This window comes from Lontra canadensis, unplaced genomic scaffold (assembly GCF_010015895.1).
Source record: "Lontra canadensis isolate GAN:19392208 unplaced genomic scaffold, GSC_riverotter_1.0 scaffold3, whole genome shotgun sequence".
In the NCBI taxonomy this organism is placed as follows: Eukaryota; Metazoa; Chordata; class Mammalia; order Carnivora; family Mustelidae; genus Lontra; species Lontra canadensis.
In genome coordinates, this window is record NW_022630997.1 from 46693237 (window position 1) to 46710982 (window position 17746).

The 17746-nt window shown below is 39.6% G+C and overlaps 1 protein-coding gene across 4 annotated transcripts in view; it reads left to right on the forward strand.

The window, feature by feature from the left end:
- Positions 1–17746, forward strand: part of RUFY2 (RUN and FYVE domain containing 2) — a 55195-nt gene that overhangs the window by 36044 nt on the left and 1405 nt on the right. For 2 of the 4 annotated variants that reach the window (XM_032841765.1, XM_032841756.1), the window contains 4 exons: positions 144–273; positions 1238–1332; positions 11778–11826; positions 17583–17660. In XM_032841765.1, the coding sequence (XP_032697656.1) occupies positions 144–273; positions 1238–1332; positions 11778–11826; positions 17583–17660 (352 nt within the window). Of the gene's footprint in view, positions 1–143; positions 284–1237; positions 1333–11777; positions 11827–17582; positions 17661–17746 lie in introns of those variants that run through there. The other 2 variants (XM_032841783.1, XM_032841774.1) reach the window with 2 other exon arrangements.

Consider the following 17746-nt stretch of genomic DNA (forward strand, 5'->3'; position numbering starts at 1 on the left):
TGTTTACAAAAAAACATTTTTGAAAGAAAATACTTGAAGAAATGTACAAAAGTGAAAATAATAAAAAAGATGGTGTTATTAAAGAAAGCAGACGGCTGTTCTGTGAGAAATAGCACTAAATTTCTGTGTGTTTGTCCTTTAAGGGTGCAGCTGGAAACTGATTTGAAGATTGAGAAGGAATGGAGGCAGACTTTGCAGGAAGATCTTCAAAAGGAGAAAGATGCCTTATCTCATCTTCGAAATGAGACCCAACAAATCATTGATCTTAAAAAAGTAAATGGTGGTAAAACTTTAAAAATTGTATCTTTGAAAACTAAGTTACTCAAAAAGAGAGGGGCACCTGGGTGGCTCAGTGGGTTAAAGCCTCTGCCTTCGGCTCAGGTCATGATCTCAGGGTCCTGGGATTGAGCTTCCACATCAGGCTCTCTGCTCAGCAGCCTGCTTCCCCTTCTCTCTCTCCCTGCCTCTCCACCTATTTGTGATCTCCACCTATGTGTCAAATAAATAAACAAAATCTTTAATAAAAAAAGAAATCATAATTTATATTTATACTAAAGAGGCAGAATATACTGGTTGTATTTAAAAATACCAATAAGAAGGGGTGCCTGGCTGGATTCATGAGTTCAAGCCCCATGTTGGGTCGAGAGTTTACTTTAAAAAAAAAAAAAATCATGGGACACCTGGGTGGCTCAGTCAGCTGAGCATCTGACTTTTGGTTTCAGCTCAAGTCATGATCTCAGGGTCGTGGAATTGAGCCCTGAGCCCTCTACTAGGCTCCGGCTTGAGATTCCTTCTGTCCTTCCCTCCTCCCAAAATAAGTTTTTTAAAAAAAGAAAACTAGTAGAGTTTAAATGAATGGAAAATAGGTGATAGTTGATGGTATAGCTATGAGAGAGCTTGGACATAGAGTTCTATTTTTTATAAAAAGCTAAAGGAGGGGCGCCTGGGTGGCTCAGTGGGTTAAAGCCTCTGCCTTCGGCTCAGGTCATGATCCCAGGGTCCTGGGATCGAGCCCCGAATCGGGCTCTCTGCTCAGCAGGGAGCCTGCTTCCTCCTCTCTCTCTGCCTGCCTCTCTGCCTACTTGTGATCTCTGTCAAATAAATAAATAAACAAAATCTTAAAAAAAAAAAAAAAAGCTAAAGGATATATATGTTCCTAATTATTAGTATGTATACGGTGGGGAGTTTCTTGTTTATTTCTTTTAAATTGCATTTTCTGTCTTTTATTGTTTTGAAGGAGTTCCTTAACATCCAGGATGAAAATCAGCAGTTGAAAAAAATATATCATGAACAGGAGCAAGCTCTTCAAGAACTTGGCAACAAACTTAGCGAGTAATTTCTCTTTTTTTCCTTCATCTATGTAGTCATTGACTTTTTTAAAGGTAGGAGTGTGCCAAACCAAGTAGGCAGAAGAGTTTAAATATAGAAAGAAAGATATGAACTATTAAAATAAAAAACCTTAGGGTACCTGGGTGGCTCAGTGGGTTAAGCCTCTGCCTTTGGCTCAGGTTCTGATCTCAGGGTCCTGGGATTGAGCCCCACATCGGGTTCTCTGCTCAGCAGGGAGTCTGCTTCCCTCTCTCCCTCTGCCTGCCCCTCTGCCTACTTGTGATCTCTCTCTCTGTGTCAAATAAGTAAATAAAATCTTAAAAATAAATAAATAAAAAAAACCTTAAAGATAAACGAAAGTTAGGTTCAGTTTAATACATTGTAGCTTTAAACGCTTAAGACTCTTATTTAATGTATTCAAATTAGATAATTCAGAAGTTCATTTAGTATATTTTCCCCAGAACAAGAGAAATCAAATTTCCAAAATATCTGTGGAGAGATCGTTTTCAGACTGTTTTGAGAAGGAGCTAACATTGTGAGAAGTGGAAAGTTTTATGCTAGAGTTGGGGCTTAACTTCCTGCAATGTGGTTGGATCTGCTGCATTCAGGTGTTGCCGGGTTGCTAGAAAGACAGGCAGGAGCAACAGTGTTCTGTCTTTCTCCCTTCCTCCTTGTTCTACAGTCTGTGCTTGGGGCTAGGAGCTTCGTCCTTGTGCCCTGATTGAACATATTCCCAAGTACCTGCGATGAGCCCCGGAAGGTTTAGTTTAGATTGAAAGTATCACTGACATGTTAAAAAAACAAAAACACACTACAGAAAAGCAAAAGAAAGCTGTAGTGCCCGTAATCTGAACACCTGTATAACCCCCTTTGATGTTTTATGTGATTAAAAATTCAAATAGCACAATTTCCTCCCTCTCCCAAGTATCAGTCCTCAGAGTTAGTAAACCTTAGTGAACCTCATAGCAAATTCATATGTGAATATCTCATCATATATATTAGTCATATACATGTACGTATATATCATTTGTAACAAACTCAATAGAAATCCTAACTGGAATGGAGACTTCACTGCTAAAGATGAGATTAAGAAATCTCGAGACCGGGGCCCCTCGGTGGCCCAGTGGGTTAAGCCTCTGCCTTCCACTCAGGTCATGATCTCAGGGTCCTGGGATCAAGCCCTGCGTCAGGCTTTCTGCTCAGCAGGGAGCCTGCTTCCCCCTACCCCTCTGCCTGCCTCTCTGCCTACTTGTGGTCTCTCTCTCTGTCAAATAAATAAATAAAATCTTAAAAATCTCGATAGCAATTTCCAAGGCCATAGAAAAGAGTAGTTCACTAAAACCACAAAGGAAATACAGGTTCTCAAAAAGATAAAGCTATTGGGGTGCCAGGCTGGCCCAGTCAGTAGAACATGTGACTCTTGATCTCAGGGTCGAGTTGTGAGTTTGAATTTCACATTGGGGATAGAGTTGGCTTTAAAAAAGAAAAGATAAAGCTATTTTTGTTTCTATAAATTCAAAGAACAATTTATATTACGAGTCTAATAAGCAAGATTTCAATTCTAATGTGGCATTCACCTAGTGAGCACTTTGACCTAGACCTTATTATGCTAAGCGCTTATTACTTTATTTCTCATTTATTCATTTGACAAATTCTAAGGTTGTATTACATTTCGGGTACTATTCCAAGTGCCAAGGACTCAGCAATGTACAATCACACAATAAAAATAATACTTACATTTAAGATCATAAAGGGTAAATATTAAAACAGATTAGAGTAAAAGGGGAATGTGTATTATTTTCCGCCCATCTCCCATGTGATGCTAAAGACTGTATGGTTGTTCTTTTTTTAAAGAACTTATTTATTTATTTGACAGAGATCACAAGTAGGCAGAGAGGCAGGGAGAGAGAGAGGGGGAAGCAGGCTCCCTGCTGAGCAGAGAGCCCGATGCGGGGCTCGATCCCAGGACCCTGGGATCATGACCTGAGCCGAAGGCAGAGGCTTTAACCCACTGAGCCACCCAGGCGCCCCAACTGTATGGTTTATTAAAGGCATGATCATTTTTTATTAATTTATTTTTTAAGGCATGATCATTTTATTGTTCAGATAGCTAAATTCACTTTTAAATTTTATTTAAGTTCAAGTTAACATATAATGTAGTATTGGTTTCAGGAGTTGAACTTAGTGATTCATCACTTAACATATAACCCCCAGTGCTCATCCAAGTAAGTGCCCTCCTTACTACCCATCACCCATTTAGCCCATCCCCCACCCACCACCCCTCCAGCAACCCTCGGTTTGCTGTCTTAACTAGAAAGTCTTTTATGGTTTGCCTCCCTCTCTGTTCTTATTTTTTCTTCCCCTTCCCCTTTGCACATCTGTTTTGTTTCTTAAATTCCACATATGAGTGAATCATATGGTATTTGTCTTTCTCTGACTGAGTGACTTCAATTAGCATGATACACTCTAGTTCCTCATTTTTTTTAAATTTAAGATTTTAAGTAATCTCTATACCCAATGTACTGAACCTATAACCCTGAGATCAAGAGTTGCATGCTCTGGGGCCTGGGTGGCTTGGTCAGTTGAGTGTCCAACTCTTGATCCTGGCTCAGGTTTTGATCTCAGAATTGTGAGTTCAAGTCCTGCACTGAGTAGGCCCCGCATGGAGCCTACTTAAAAAAGAACCACATGCTCTACCAACTGAGCCAACTGGGCACCTCTGAATTCACTTTTTTCCCCCTTTTTCCTTTAGTCTAGTTCATTGTTTATCAAATTTGGGTTTGCATGAAAATTACTGCTTAAGGTTGGATATGTTCAAAATCTATACTGAACTTTATGGGCTATTTTTTTTTTATTAACATATAATGTATTACTTATTTCAGGGATACAGGTCTGTGAATCATCAGTCTTACACAATTCACAGTGCTCACCATAGCACATACCCTCCCCAGTGTCTATCATCCAGCCACCCCATCGCTCCCACCTCCCTCCACTCCAGCAGCCCTCAGTTTGTTTCCTGAGATTAAGAGTCTCTTACGGTTTGTCTCCCTCTCTGGTTTCATCTTGTTTCATTTTTTCCCCCTCCCTTCCTCTATGATCCTCGGTCTTGTTTCTCAAAGTCCTCATATCAGTGAGATCCTAAGATAATTGTCTCTCTCTGACTGACTTATTTCGCTTAGGATAATACTCTCTAATTCCATCCATGTTGTTGCAAATGGCAAGATTTCAGTTTTTTTGAAGACTGCATAGTATTCCTGTGTGTGTGTGTGTGTGTGTGTGTGTGTGTGTGTGTGTATCTCACCTCTTCTTTACCCATTCGTCTGTTGATGGACATCTAGGTTCTTTCCATAGTTTGGCTATTGTGGACATTGCTGCTATAAACATTCGGGTGCATGTGCCCCTTTGGGTCACTACATTTGTATCTTTGGGGTAAAATACCCAATAGTGCAATATGCTGGGTAGCTCTGTTTTCAACTTTTTGAGGAACCTCCATGCTGTTTTCCAGAGTGGCTGCACCAGCCTGCATTCCCACCAACAGTGTAGGAGGGTTCCCCTTTCTCTTCATCCTTGCCAACATCTCTCGTTTCCTGACTTGTTAGTTTTAGCCATTCTGACCGGTGAAAGGTGGTATCTTACTGTGGTTTTGATTTGTATTTCCCTGATGCCAAGTGATGTGGAGCACTTTTTCATGGGTCTGTTGGCCATTTGGATGTCTTCTTTGCAGAAATGTCTGTTCATGTCCTCTGACCATTTCTTGATTGGATTCTTTGTTCTTTGGGTGTTGAGTTTGAGAAGTTCTTTATAGATTTTGGATACTAGCCCATTATCTGATATGTCATTTGCAGATATTTTCTCCCATTCTGTTGGTTATCTTTCGGTTTTGTTGACTATTTTTTTTCTTTGCTGTTTGTAAAAGCTTTTTATCTTTTTTTTTTAAAGATTTTTTTTTTAAGATTTTTTTTTTTAAAATTTATTTGACAGACAGATCACAAATAGGCAGAGAGGCAGGCAGAGAGAGAGAGGAGGAGGAGGCAGGCTCCCCACTGAGCAGAGAGCCCGATGCAGGACTCGATCCCAGGACCCTGAGATCATGACCTGAGCCGAAGGCAGAGGATTTAACCACTGAGCCACACAGGCACCCCTAAAAGCTTTTTATCTTGATGAAGACCCAGTAGTTCATTTTTGCCCTTGCTTCCCTTGCCTTTGGCAATATGTCTAGGAAAGAGTTGCTGTGGCTGAGGTTGAAGAGCTTGCTGCCTGTGTTCTCCTCAAGGATTTTGAGGGATTCCTGTTTCACATTTAGGTCTTTCATCCATTTTGAGTCTATTTTTGTGTGTGGTGGAAGGTGAAGGTCCGGTTTCATTTTCCCCACACCATTTGTTGAAGAGACTTTTTTTCCATTGGACATTCTTTCCTGCTTTGTTGAAGATTAGTTGAACATAGAGTTGAGGATCTATTTATGGGCTATTTAAGGAATTTTCAAGGGTTATTTTGACTAAGTTTTTTTTTTTTTTTTTTTGACCAAGTTTTTTTTTTTTTTTACACATGCCTAACGCCTCCGTTACTGCTATCTGCATGGTCTTCTGAAGTTCGTGAATTTCTTTTTTACTTTAGAATATATTAGAGGTTTTTCCATATCAGTACATCAAGATGTTCCATAGGATGGGTGTGCTATTATTTAAACTTCCTAATTTTTTTTTCTTTTATAAACGATATTGCTGTGAAATCTTGTATGTGTGTGGATATATCTTGATATACTTCAGTGAGTATATCTAAAGAGTACGTTCCTAGAGGTGATTGCTGGGCCAAAAAGAATGTGCTCTATAGGGCGCCTGGGTGGCTCAGTGGGTTAAGCCTCTGCCTTCGGCTCAGGTCATGATCTCAGGGTCCTGGGATGGAGGCCTGCATCGGGCTCTCTGCTCAGCAGGGAGCCTTCTTCCCCCTACCCACCACTCTCTCTGCCTGCCTCTCTGCCTACTTGTGATCCCTCTCTGTCAAATAAACAAATAAAATCTTTAAAAAAAAAAAAAGGAATATGCTCTGTAAAATTCTATAGTGCTAAATCATCCTCTATTTCCAGTATTAGACCCCTTCAATATAGCTAAAATTAGTAGAAGAAAATGCTTTTGCCAGTCCGATAGTTGGAAATCTTGTTTTGTATTTTTTTAACCATAACCACAGTTGAGCATCTGTATTTATCTACTTAAGTAATCTCTACGCTCAATGAGGGGCTTAAACCCGTGACCCTGAGATCAAGTGTTGCATGCTCCAGGGGTGAAGCCAGCCAGGTGCGCCTGAACATCTGTATCTATCTGTGTCCCATTTGTATTCATAGCTTACTGCCTGTTCATATCCTGTGCATATTTTTGGTTGCTCTTTTTCTTAGGGGATCTTTTTTTAAAAAGATTTATTTATTTACTTGACAGTCAGAGATCACAAGTAGGCAGAGAGGCCGGCAGAGAGAGAGGAGGAAGCAGGCTCCCTGCTGGGCAGAGAGGCCAATGTGGGGCTCGATCCCTGGACCCTGAGATCATGACCTGAGCCAAAGGCAGAGGCTTAACCCACCGAGCCACCCAGGCGCCCCTTTTTTAGGGGATTTAAAAAATTGTACACATTGTACATCTTCCATTTGTGTTTTTACTTCATTTATGAGTTTTTTTTCCTTGTTAATCTTTGAATTGTTATGGCAGAGATTTGTTCGTTTTCCTCTGCTGTTTCTGGGTCCATAGTCCCTAAGACCTGTGTAGGGTGAGCTTTGAGTCCGAACTCCTTTTACTCTTTGCTTTGGTTCCCCCGCCCCGTTTTATCCTTTCTTAACCATAGTCCTCTTAAGTGGTGAGAATAATTTTATCAAAGCTGGAGGACGACCACTGGCCCCCATGCGGTCTCCTATACCGCCGCAGATTATCTGTGAAACGCTCTTATTCTTCCTCTTCATTCTCCTGCTCCTGTGATTATAAGATCTCAAATTCTTCCCTAATACGCGGGGTGATGAATGAGTATCTTTTTAAAAACTTGTTGAGGAGGGACTGAGATTGGATCAGTACTTTTTAATCTTTGCTTCTAATTTACCAGGAGCCTTTAGGCTTTCTATAGACATTTGAGTATTATTTAAAATGTGGAGTGGGAGGATAAAGGTTATTTGAACCATAATATGAACCATATTTAATTGTATTAAAAGGGAAAATTTAGGTTTTGGAAAGAACCACTCAAAACTTTTTTTTTAAGAGATTTTTATTTCCTTGACAGAGAGACACAGCGAGAAAGGGAACACAAGTATGGGGAGTGGGAGAGGGAGAAGCAGGCGTCCCCACCGAGCAGGGAGCCTGATGCAGGGCTCGATCCCAGGACCCTGGGATCATGACCTGAGCCAAAGGCAGACACTTAACGACAGAGCCACCCAGGCGCCCCAAGACTGTGTTTTCAAGTTATGATTAAACTTAAAAATTAGTATTCATTCGTGTCACTCACAGGAATAAGGATTCCTCTACCATTTACTAGTTTTGTGACTTAGGGTTATTTAATACCTCTAAGCCCACTCCCACATTTGTAAAATGGAGAGTTATAAAATCCCCAAAGAGTGCTTTTTCTAATTAACTGAGAATAAGCATGTGAAAGCCTCTAGCACAGTACCTTTGCATTATCACAACCAGAATATCTGTTTTCATGTCAGATGAGGTTGGATATGAAAATTACTTTCTACTGCTCCAGTTTCTGAACCTGTGATTTTAAATGTAAATGGTTAATTTTAACTAGAAAAATACTTTCACTAATGAAGTATTTACTCTTATTTCTTAGTAAAGGATTTTTAAAAAGAATTTTTGATAAATTTTGAAAGGTTTTAAGTGTTATTCTAAATCAGTTATGTTATAGAGAGACTAATTTGAGGATTAAACAAAATGAAAATGAGCTGTTCATATTTGAAGAAAATGTGGAACACGAAATATTAGGATGGAATATTCAAGGAAGAGAACCCAAACTACTGTGTCTGTGTTAGAGTGACTGAGTTAAAAATATATGAAGGATGATAATCAGCTTTTCTCTTATGCTCATCAAAGCTTAAATTCCAACAAGAATTTTTAGTTTGGAAAAACAAATTTCCAGGACTCTTGCAAACATAGTATTCAGTAAAAGAGATTCTTTCCACATAAAGAAAATGACAGATTTTTTTTTTTTTTCCCTCAAAGCAGAGGTTTCAGGATTATCAGGTTTTATCATTTATGGATTTTTTTTTTCCTGTAGTGTCATCATCAATTGTGTCACATTTATTACAGCCTCATGTTTTATCTTGGCCTTTCTCTCTGCTATTTTCATTCCACGGCTGAATATTTTTGCACAATTAAATATTTCTAAATAAAAACTAAAATGAATAATATGGACCTCTGTTTCCTCCTTACAGAGAGGAGATGTTCTTGTATATTTTGTTTACTGGAACTGTGGCTGCTACTCCTTTCTTTAGGGTAGTTTGGCAGTTCATATTGGAGGGGTCAATATTAGCTGTATCCCTATTTGTAATTAAAGGCATTTTACCCAGAAATATATCAATGCCAGTGAATTTTCATAACAATTTCTGTAGCAAATGTCATTAAGCTACTTTCATTCCATATTCTGGTTTTCTGTGTAGCACAGTTACTGTTTTGACCATTATTCTCTCCAGCATCCATTTTTTTCAGCTACATTTTGTAGATGTGAATTTAGCCAAGAAAATTTTGTGTTGTATTTTTAATCTCTGTAGTTTAACATTGATTTTTCCCACTGTAGAAGTATGAACTAGATTAAAAAAAAACTACATTTTGGGGTGCCTGGGTGGCTCAGTCATTAAGTGTCTGCCTTTGGCTCAGGTCATGTTCCCAGGGTCCCAGGATCGAGCCCCGCATCGGGCTCCCTGCTTATTGGGAAGCCTGCTTCTCCCTCTCCCACTCCCCCTGCTTGTGTTCCCACTCTCTCTCTCTCTGTCAAATAAATAAAATCTTTAAAAAATTAAAAATTTAAGAATAACTTAAAAAAAAAACTACATTTTGTTTTTATGTCTTGGAACAAGGAACACTAGTAATATGAAGCCATTTCCTACTGTTCTGCCTCAGGAGCAGAGACTTTATATATCTTTTGATCCAGTAATTTCATTTTTAAGTAGTTTTCCTATGAAAAAGAATACAAATATTTTGGTCATTCCAATTTTAATGAACAAGTTTTGTGGTGAGAAATTTGAAATAAGTTGGAAGTTCCACAGTAGATGATTATATAAACTGTATTTTTCATTGTCTACCATGTAACCATTTTACCATAATGATGTGGCAGATGCTTAACGACAAGCCAATAGCTCTCAGCCTTTCAAGATCTATTATTATCTGAAAAGAGCTGTTTATGGAAAACTATATAAATGATGATTCCATTTAAAATATACACATACTCGGGGGGATGGGGTTACTGGGTGATGGGCATTAAGGAGGCAGATGATGTAATGAGTACTAGAGGTTACATAAGACTGATGAATCACTGACCTCTACCTCTGAAACCAAAAATACACTATATGTTAAGTAAATGAATTTAAATACATTTTTAAAATATACACATACTCGGGGCACCTGGGTGGCTCAGTGGGTTAATGCCTATGCCTTCAGCTCGGGTCATGATCCCAGGGTCCTGGGATCGAGCCCCACATCGGGCTCTCTGCTTAGCGGGGAGCCTGCTTCCCCCTCTCTCTCTCTGCCTGCCTCTCTGCCTACTTGTGATCTCTGTCTGTCAAATAAATAAATAAAATCTTTTAAAATAAATAAATAAAAATAAAATAAACACCAACATGCAGATTATCCTCTCTGGGTAGTAGGATCACAGATAAATAGTGCTATTTATAATTTGCAAGTTCACTGATATGTATTTTCAAAAGGTGAAAAGTATCACAATTGTATTTTCCTTAATATTCCCACTCTTACCGTTCTTTTGCATCTGGTAGAGAAATAGTGTGTATAATGGCTAGCGTGGGCTTTAGCGTCACAAAGAACAGAGTTTGAATCCTGGCTTCCCCAGTTACTGCCTCTGTGACCTGTTATGAGTGATGAAACCTCATCAGGTTTCACTTTATCGATACTGATTAATCTTTTTTTTTTTCTTAAGACTTTATTTATTTGACAAAGAGAGATAGCCAGAGAGGGAACACAAGCAAGGGCAGTGGGAGAGGGAGAAGCAGGTTCCCTTAAGAGCAGGGAACCAGATGCTGGACTCGATCCCAGGACCCCAGGATCATGACCTGTGCTGAAGGCAGACGCTTAACGACTGAGCCACCTAGCTGCCTCTGGTTGATCTTTAAAATAGGTGGGCTTTGGGGGCGCCTGGGTGGCTCAGTTGGTTAAGCCTCTGTCTTTGACTCAGGTCATGATCCCTGGGTCCTGGGATCAAGTCCCAGGGAGCCTGCTTTTCCTTCTGTCTCTGCCTCCCTCTCTGTCTCTCATGAATAAATGAATAAAATCTTAAAAAAAAAAACCAAAAAACTGGTTAGGGCTTTTTTTGAAGATTAAATGAGCATATACATGCAAAGGTCATATAACATGTCTGGTGCACTGTGAGCTTACAGTAAATGCTATTACTAATATTGTCACAACCACATGAAAATGCCGATATTCTTTTGCTAAAGCAATTTTTTAAATTTAAAAAGGACATTTTTGCTTTTAGAAAATACAGGAAAATATAAAATATAATCCCACTAGTCAAAGAAGATCATTAGAATCATTTAGTATAATGACCCAGCAATTGCACTGCTGGGTATTTACCCTAAAGATACAAACGTAGTGATCCGAAGGGGCACTTGCTCCTGAATGTTTATAGCAGCAATGTCTACAATAGCCAAACTATGGAAAGAACCTAGATGTCCATCAACAGACGAATGGATAAAGAAGATGTGGTATATATATGCAATGGAATACTATGCAGCCATCAAAAGAAATGAAATCTTGCCATTTGCGACAACGTGGATGGAACTAGAGGGTATCATGCTTAGCGAAATAAGTCAATCAGAGAAAGACAATATCATATGATCTTCCTGATATGAGGGAGAGGAGATGCAACATGGGGGGTTAATGGGGTAGGAGAAGAGTAAATGAAACAAGTTGTGATTGGGGGGGAGACAAACCATAAGTGACTCTTAATCTCACAAAACAAACTGAGGGTTGCTGGGGGGAGGGGGGTTGGGAGAGGGGGGGTGGGGTTATGGACTTTGGGGAGGGTATGTGCTATGGTGAGTGCTGTGAAGTGTGTAAACCTGGAGATTCACAGACCTGTACCCCTGGGGGGAAAAAAATATATGTTTATAAAAAATAAAATTAAAAAAAGAAAAAGAATCATTTAGTATATACAATTTTATATCCTATGAAAAACCAATACCTGAATGAATTGCTAGATGTTCTGTGTTTAATATATTTACTGACACATGGACCCATTTGTAATCTTTTCAGATCAAAACTTAAAATAGAAGATATAAAAGAAGCCAACAAAGCATTGCAGGTGAGTAGAAACTCTTTCTCAAGTAGGAAAGTAGGGATATATGTGTGTCTCCAATAGAAGGTAAAGCCCTGTATCAAGGTAAGGTACTGTTCCTGAATCCCAGGATTATAGAGGCAGACGCCCCAGACAGGTGTCCAGGATGATGGGGATCCACCCCTTCCCTGTTACATCTCTAGAATCAGTCAGTAATCATGTTGGAAATGACCTTGGAAAGAATTTTTTCTATCTTCCTATGAAGCATGTCCTGATAATGAATCTTGTCTTTGAGAGTCCTTGAGTTCCTGTGCTGGTCTGTTACTAGTTTTGACTGGCAACAAGTCATACCTTCATGGAGTTTGTTTCCTCTTCTGAATGGCTTCTGAAATGGGCATATGATTTTGCAGGTTGCTTTGAATATTGCGGTTAATATGTGAGAAAAGTGATTAGTACAGTGTTTGAGTATACGGTTCTGAATGCATCTGGACACAGAGTCCCTTCTACAATATAAAATAGTCTCTTTGTGAATAGTTCAGTGAGATTGCCTCCTACCACACAGCTTCGCATCCTGTTTTTTTAGCAAAGTGTTACGTGAAAATAATTTAAAAAGTCCATTAGTGCTAGAAAGAATTTAAAAAAAAGAATGGTAGCAGTCTTCTGTTCTTCACCCCCCGTCCCTTGTCCAACCTAGCTCCTGCCACCTGAAGGGAGCTACTCCAGTTCTTTTAGTTGTTTCTTCCGGCTTTGCCCCCTATTTCTAAATAATAGGCATATATTATTCACTCACTTATTTAAGAGCTATTTTAGACTATCTATAGCCTAGTTAAGATGGTGGATGAGGAATTTTGCTTTCACCCTGGTCTGTTTGCTCTTCATTGTCCTCCCAGTGTAATTGAGTTTTCATATAATTCATTTCCTATACATTCTTTGACTATTTAAATGTTCTTTGCTGGGCCATGTAGTATATTGTGATTATGCTTTCTTTCTTGAACTATTTCTTTTTCCCTCTGGAGTTAATAATTGCCTTTCCCCTGAAACTCATATTATACTGTATGTTAACTAAATTGAGTTTTAAAAAATAAAGTTTTGTATTAGAGCATTTGAGATTTCTTATACAAATGCTTTTTATAATATGCTTTTTTTTTTTTTTTTAAGATTTTATTTATTTAGGGATGCCTGGGTGGCTCAGACGATTAAGCATCTGCCTTCAGCTCAGGTCATGATCCCAGTTCCTGGGATCAAGTCCTGCATGAAGCTACTTGCTCAGTGGGTAGCCTGCTTCTCCTTCTGCCTGTCGTTCCCCCTGCCCATGCTCTGACAAATAAAATCTAAAAAAAAAAAAAAAAAAAAAATTTATTGAGAGGGTGTGGTAGTGGGGGAGGGTATGGGCAGGAGAGAGACAAACAGACTCTACACTGAACATAGAGCCCCAACACGGGGCTCAGTAAGGGGCTCAGTCATGACTTAAGCGGAAACCCAAAAGTCAAATGCTCCACCGACTGAGCCACCCAGGCAGGCCCTTAACATGCTTCTTTTTTTAAAAATGTTTTTATTTATTTGACAGAGATCACAAGTAGGCAGAGAGAGAGTGAAGCAGGCTCCCTGCTGAGCAGAGAGCACCATGTGGGGCTTGATCCCAGGACTCCGGGATCATGACCTGAGCCCAGGTGCCTCCCTAACATGCTTCTTGATTAAAGCTTTTCCCATGTTGGGGCACCTGGGTGGCTCAGTCAGTTAAGCATCTGCCTTCGGCTCAGGTCATGATCCCGGAGTCCTGGGATTGAGTTCCGTATCAGGCATCCCTGCTCAGTGGGGAGTCTGCCTCTCCCTCTGCCCTTCACGCTGCTTATGTTCTCTCTCATTCATGCTCTCTCAAATAAATAAAATATTAAAAAAAAAAAGTTTTTCCTATGGCAAAATGAATCACGTTCTTTTTTCCTTGGAGTCACCCCTCGTGGAGTTCTTCGCTCTTCTGCTTCAGCCAGGTTTGGTCACCCCCGTCTTGGTATTTTCCTTTGCTGCCATTTTTAGAATTCGCTTATATGTTAGAGTTCCTGTTACCTGAACCCTTTAATGTCTTTCTTGGCTTACTCCCTTGTTTTGGAAATGTGTCCTTCTGTAGCTTCCTAGAAAATGCAGAGTTGAAAAGACAAAGGTTTTAAGAATTTGTGCATCTGCGTATAGGCGTTTTATTTTGCTCTCACATTTTTTTGGATGGGTAGGGATGTCTGCCCTTCTGTCATTTAAGTTCTGTAAAATCTTTTTCATTATGAAACATACCATATTTATAACTGTATAAATATAACTTAAAAACCCTAGCATAGGGCATCTGGGTGGTTCAGTGGGTTAAAGCCTCTGCCTTCAGCCCAGGTCATGATCTCAGGGTCTTGGGATTGAGCCATGTGTCAGGCTCCCTGCTCAGTGGGAAGTCTGCTTCTCCCTCTCCCTGTGCCCCTTCCCTCCTCTCTCTCTCTCTCTCAAATAAAATCTTAAAAAAAAAAAAAACCAAAACCCACTTATTTAAAAAAAACATAACACTGGCGTACTCTGATTAGCTTATAATAGAATATTTGCTCCCTGATTACATTCTCTTCCTTATACTAATAATTCTCTATATTGTGTTCATCATTATGTTGTTTTTCTTTGTAGTTTAATCATTTATGTCTGCCTGCAACAAAATATTATGTGTTCTCTGTTTTGATCCGTATGAAAATTGATTTATATTTGACTGGATTTTTTTCGTCCTTGCTGTTGACCAGTTGATGGTCTAGGATAGCTGTCCTACAGAGTTTCTTACATTCTGGATTTTATCTGCTGGCCCACAGTAATTTTAAACTTGTTCCTCTGTTCTCTTATTGCCTGTAAACTGGAAGTTAAATGTAAAGGTTTGGTTAGATTCAGGTGCAGCTTTCTAGGAGAATTTTTAATCTCTGCTACCATATTTTTAATATCCAGGCCCTTATTTACTCATTTTTCCTTTTAAAAATGGCATCCTGCATTTTATCTCTGAGGATATTCGTTATAGTTTTTCTTTTGCTACCACCTTTCTTCTGAATTCCCTTCCTGGGTTTGTTTGGCTCAAGCACCTCATGCCTGTTATTCCTTAAATGTTGGAAAATTCCACTTCAGTAAAGGCACAAAAAATCTTGAAAAGGCCTGTGTGTGGTGGTTGGGTAGATGGGAATGGGTTTTTGTAGACTGGTAGGCCTCACCAGAGAGAATCTGCTAATAGCAAACTGCTGGGTACCTTCTCTAAATTGTTAGTTATCTACAGGAATTTTCTCTGTGGCAGGTGAGTTTCTCCAGAGAAGGATCCTCTAATATCCTTTTGGCACAGTGTGGTTGGGTCGCTAACATTCTGGAATTAGGCAGAGAGTAATAGCCATGTTTACAGAGGAATAGCTTGCTCCCTTCTAGTTTTGACTCTGCTTGAAAACAGCGGTTTCCTTGAGGAAGCAACTTTAGCTTTCTGGACAGGTTTAGCCTTCTGGACAGGTTTTCCTATCTGTAAAATGGGAGTTGAAGGTACTGATCTCTGAGGTCTCTTCCAGCTGACACACTAGGCCTACCCTGCACCGTATAGCTTTTCTCCTTGGGAGACGGGAAGGGTAAGTTTAATCAAATGAAAAAAAAAAAAGACTAGGGGTGCTTGGGTGGCTCAGTTAAGCATCAAACTTTCACTGAATTTGGCTTGAGTCGTGATCTCGGGGTTGTGAGATCAAGCCCCGCACTGGGCTGTGAGCTCAGTGGAGCCTGCTTCTTTCCTTCTACCACTGTTCCTCTCCCCATTCACACACACTCTTCCAAATAAATAATTCTAAAAGAAAGAAAAAAAAAAAAAGTAAACATTCTGGAAGGGGCACCTGGGTGGCTCAATGGGTTAAAACCTCTGCCTTCAGCTCAGGTCATGATCTCAGGGTCCTGGGATTGAGCTCCACATTGGGTTCTTTGCTCAGCAGGGAGCTTGCTTTACCTCTCCTTCCTCTGCCTGTCTCTCTGCCTACTTGCGAACTCTGTCAAATAAAATCTTATAAAAAAAATAATTCTCAAGACCAAGCCCTGATGTCAGAAAGATTACTTTTGCTTGGAAATTTGCTTCATAGCAGGCTCTCCATCCTTTAAGGTATAGCTTGGCAGGGAGCAAAGCTGCTTCCACTGGGTGGCTTTTGGACATTTGGGAAATTACCTTCCTTTTTAATAGCATTCAACAAGTTGCGTTGGATTACCGTTAAGGTCCCATCTTAGTTTTAAAAAAATTCTACAATTCATTTTATTATTTACTAGTGTGTCTGGTATGAGCTAACCAGGCCCTGCCCCCCGCCCCCCCAGCTTGATTTTAAGACTACAATAGTATATGTATACATGTAATACATATACAGTATGTAATATACATACATAATATACATACTGTATATATAATATACATATAATACATATATAGTATGTTAACGGTTAATGGTAAGGCTTCTGGTCAGCAAGTTATTAAATGAAAAGTTTTGGGGGGAGTCAAGAGTTACATGCAGATTTTTGTTGATGTGGAAGCTGCCACCCCTTATCCCCATTTGTTCAAGGGTCAGCTGTACTTGGTTCTTTGGCAGCAGCAACATGGCTTAGTCTGTTTTAAAATGGAACATGTGATGGCTTTTAAACAGAAGCACTGAAGACTTCCTTTACCTGGGTCTTCTATACAGAATTGCTTTTGTAGGGAAAAAATGTTCCTAGCCAGGATCTTAGATGGGTTAAGTATGGGTCAATTTAGAAATTTCAGGTGTCATGTTCTCGCTCACCTGTTAATGACTTATAATACATATATTTTCTATTCATCTACACAGTAGCCATTACATTTGTTATAGAATTTAAGGGAAATTAATAGCCATGTAAAACTTAAGGTGAAGTCTCCTCTAATGAATTCTAACGTGATTTCCAAATTCTCTTCAGATTTTAAGGACTTACTGTGGTATATGGAATACATATTGCCAAACTCCTATGCATTTCATAGTGAAAATGTATCCTTACTGTTGGACTAGATAATCTCTAGGGCTCTTTTTCCTTAAAGAATATTCCCATTAATAAATTTTAAGATTTTATTTGACAGAGATCACAGGTAGGCAGAGAGGCAGGAATTGAGAGGAAGGGAAGCAGGCTCCCCGCTGAGCAGAAAGCCAGATGTGGGGCTCATCTCAGGACCCTGGGATCACGACCTGAGCCAAAGGCAGAGGCTTTAACCCACTGAGCCATCCAGGCGCCCCCCCCCAATTAATTAAATTTTTAAACATTTGATAATGGAAATGTCCAAACAGTTGTACAGAGAAAAACTAGCCCATTAGCCAGTTTCAATATTTCACAGTATATGGCCTTTCTTGTATTTATATTCAACTATCCTTCTCCCTCACCCGATTATTTTGAAGCAAACCCCACACGTACTTAATTCTCCCAACTATTTCAGTATTTCTCAAAGAAAAGGACTCATTTCCAAGTCATCTCTATATTCTTAGATGGTTTTTGGTTGAAAATGTTCACATGTATAATTTTTTTTTAAGATTTTATTTATTTATTTGAGAGAGAGACAGTGAGAGAGAGCATGAGCGAGGAGAAGGTCAGAGGGAGAAGCAGACTCCCCGTGGAGCTGGGAGCCCAATGTGGGACTCGATCCCAGGACCCCGGGATCATGACCTGAGCCGAAGGCAGTCGTCCAACCAACTGAGCCACCCAGGCGTCCCACATGTGTAATTTTTAATGTTAACAACTTTAGCATTAATTTTCATGCTTCTTCCTTCTAGGGACTGGTTTGGTTGAAAGACAAGGAAGCAACACATTGTAAACTTTGTGAAACGGAATTCTCACTTTCTAAGAGAAAGGTAAGGGAGATAGGAAGTGAGTCTGAAGGACTTGATGCAAACAGGACTTCTAATTTAACTTTTTTTTTTAAATTTTTCCATTTAAT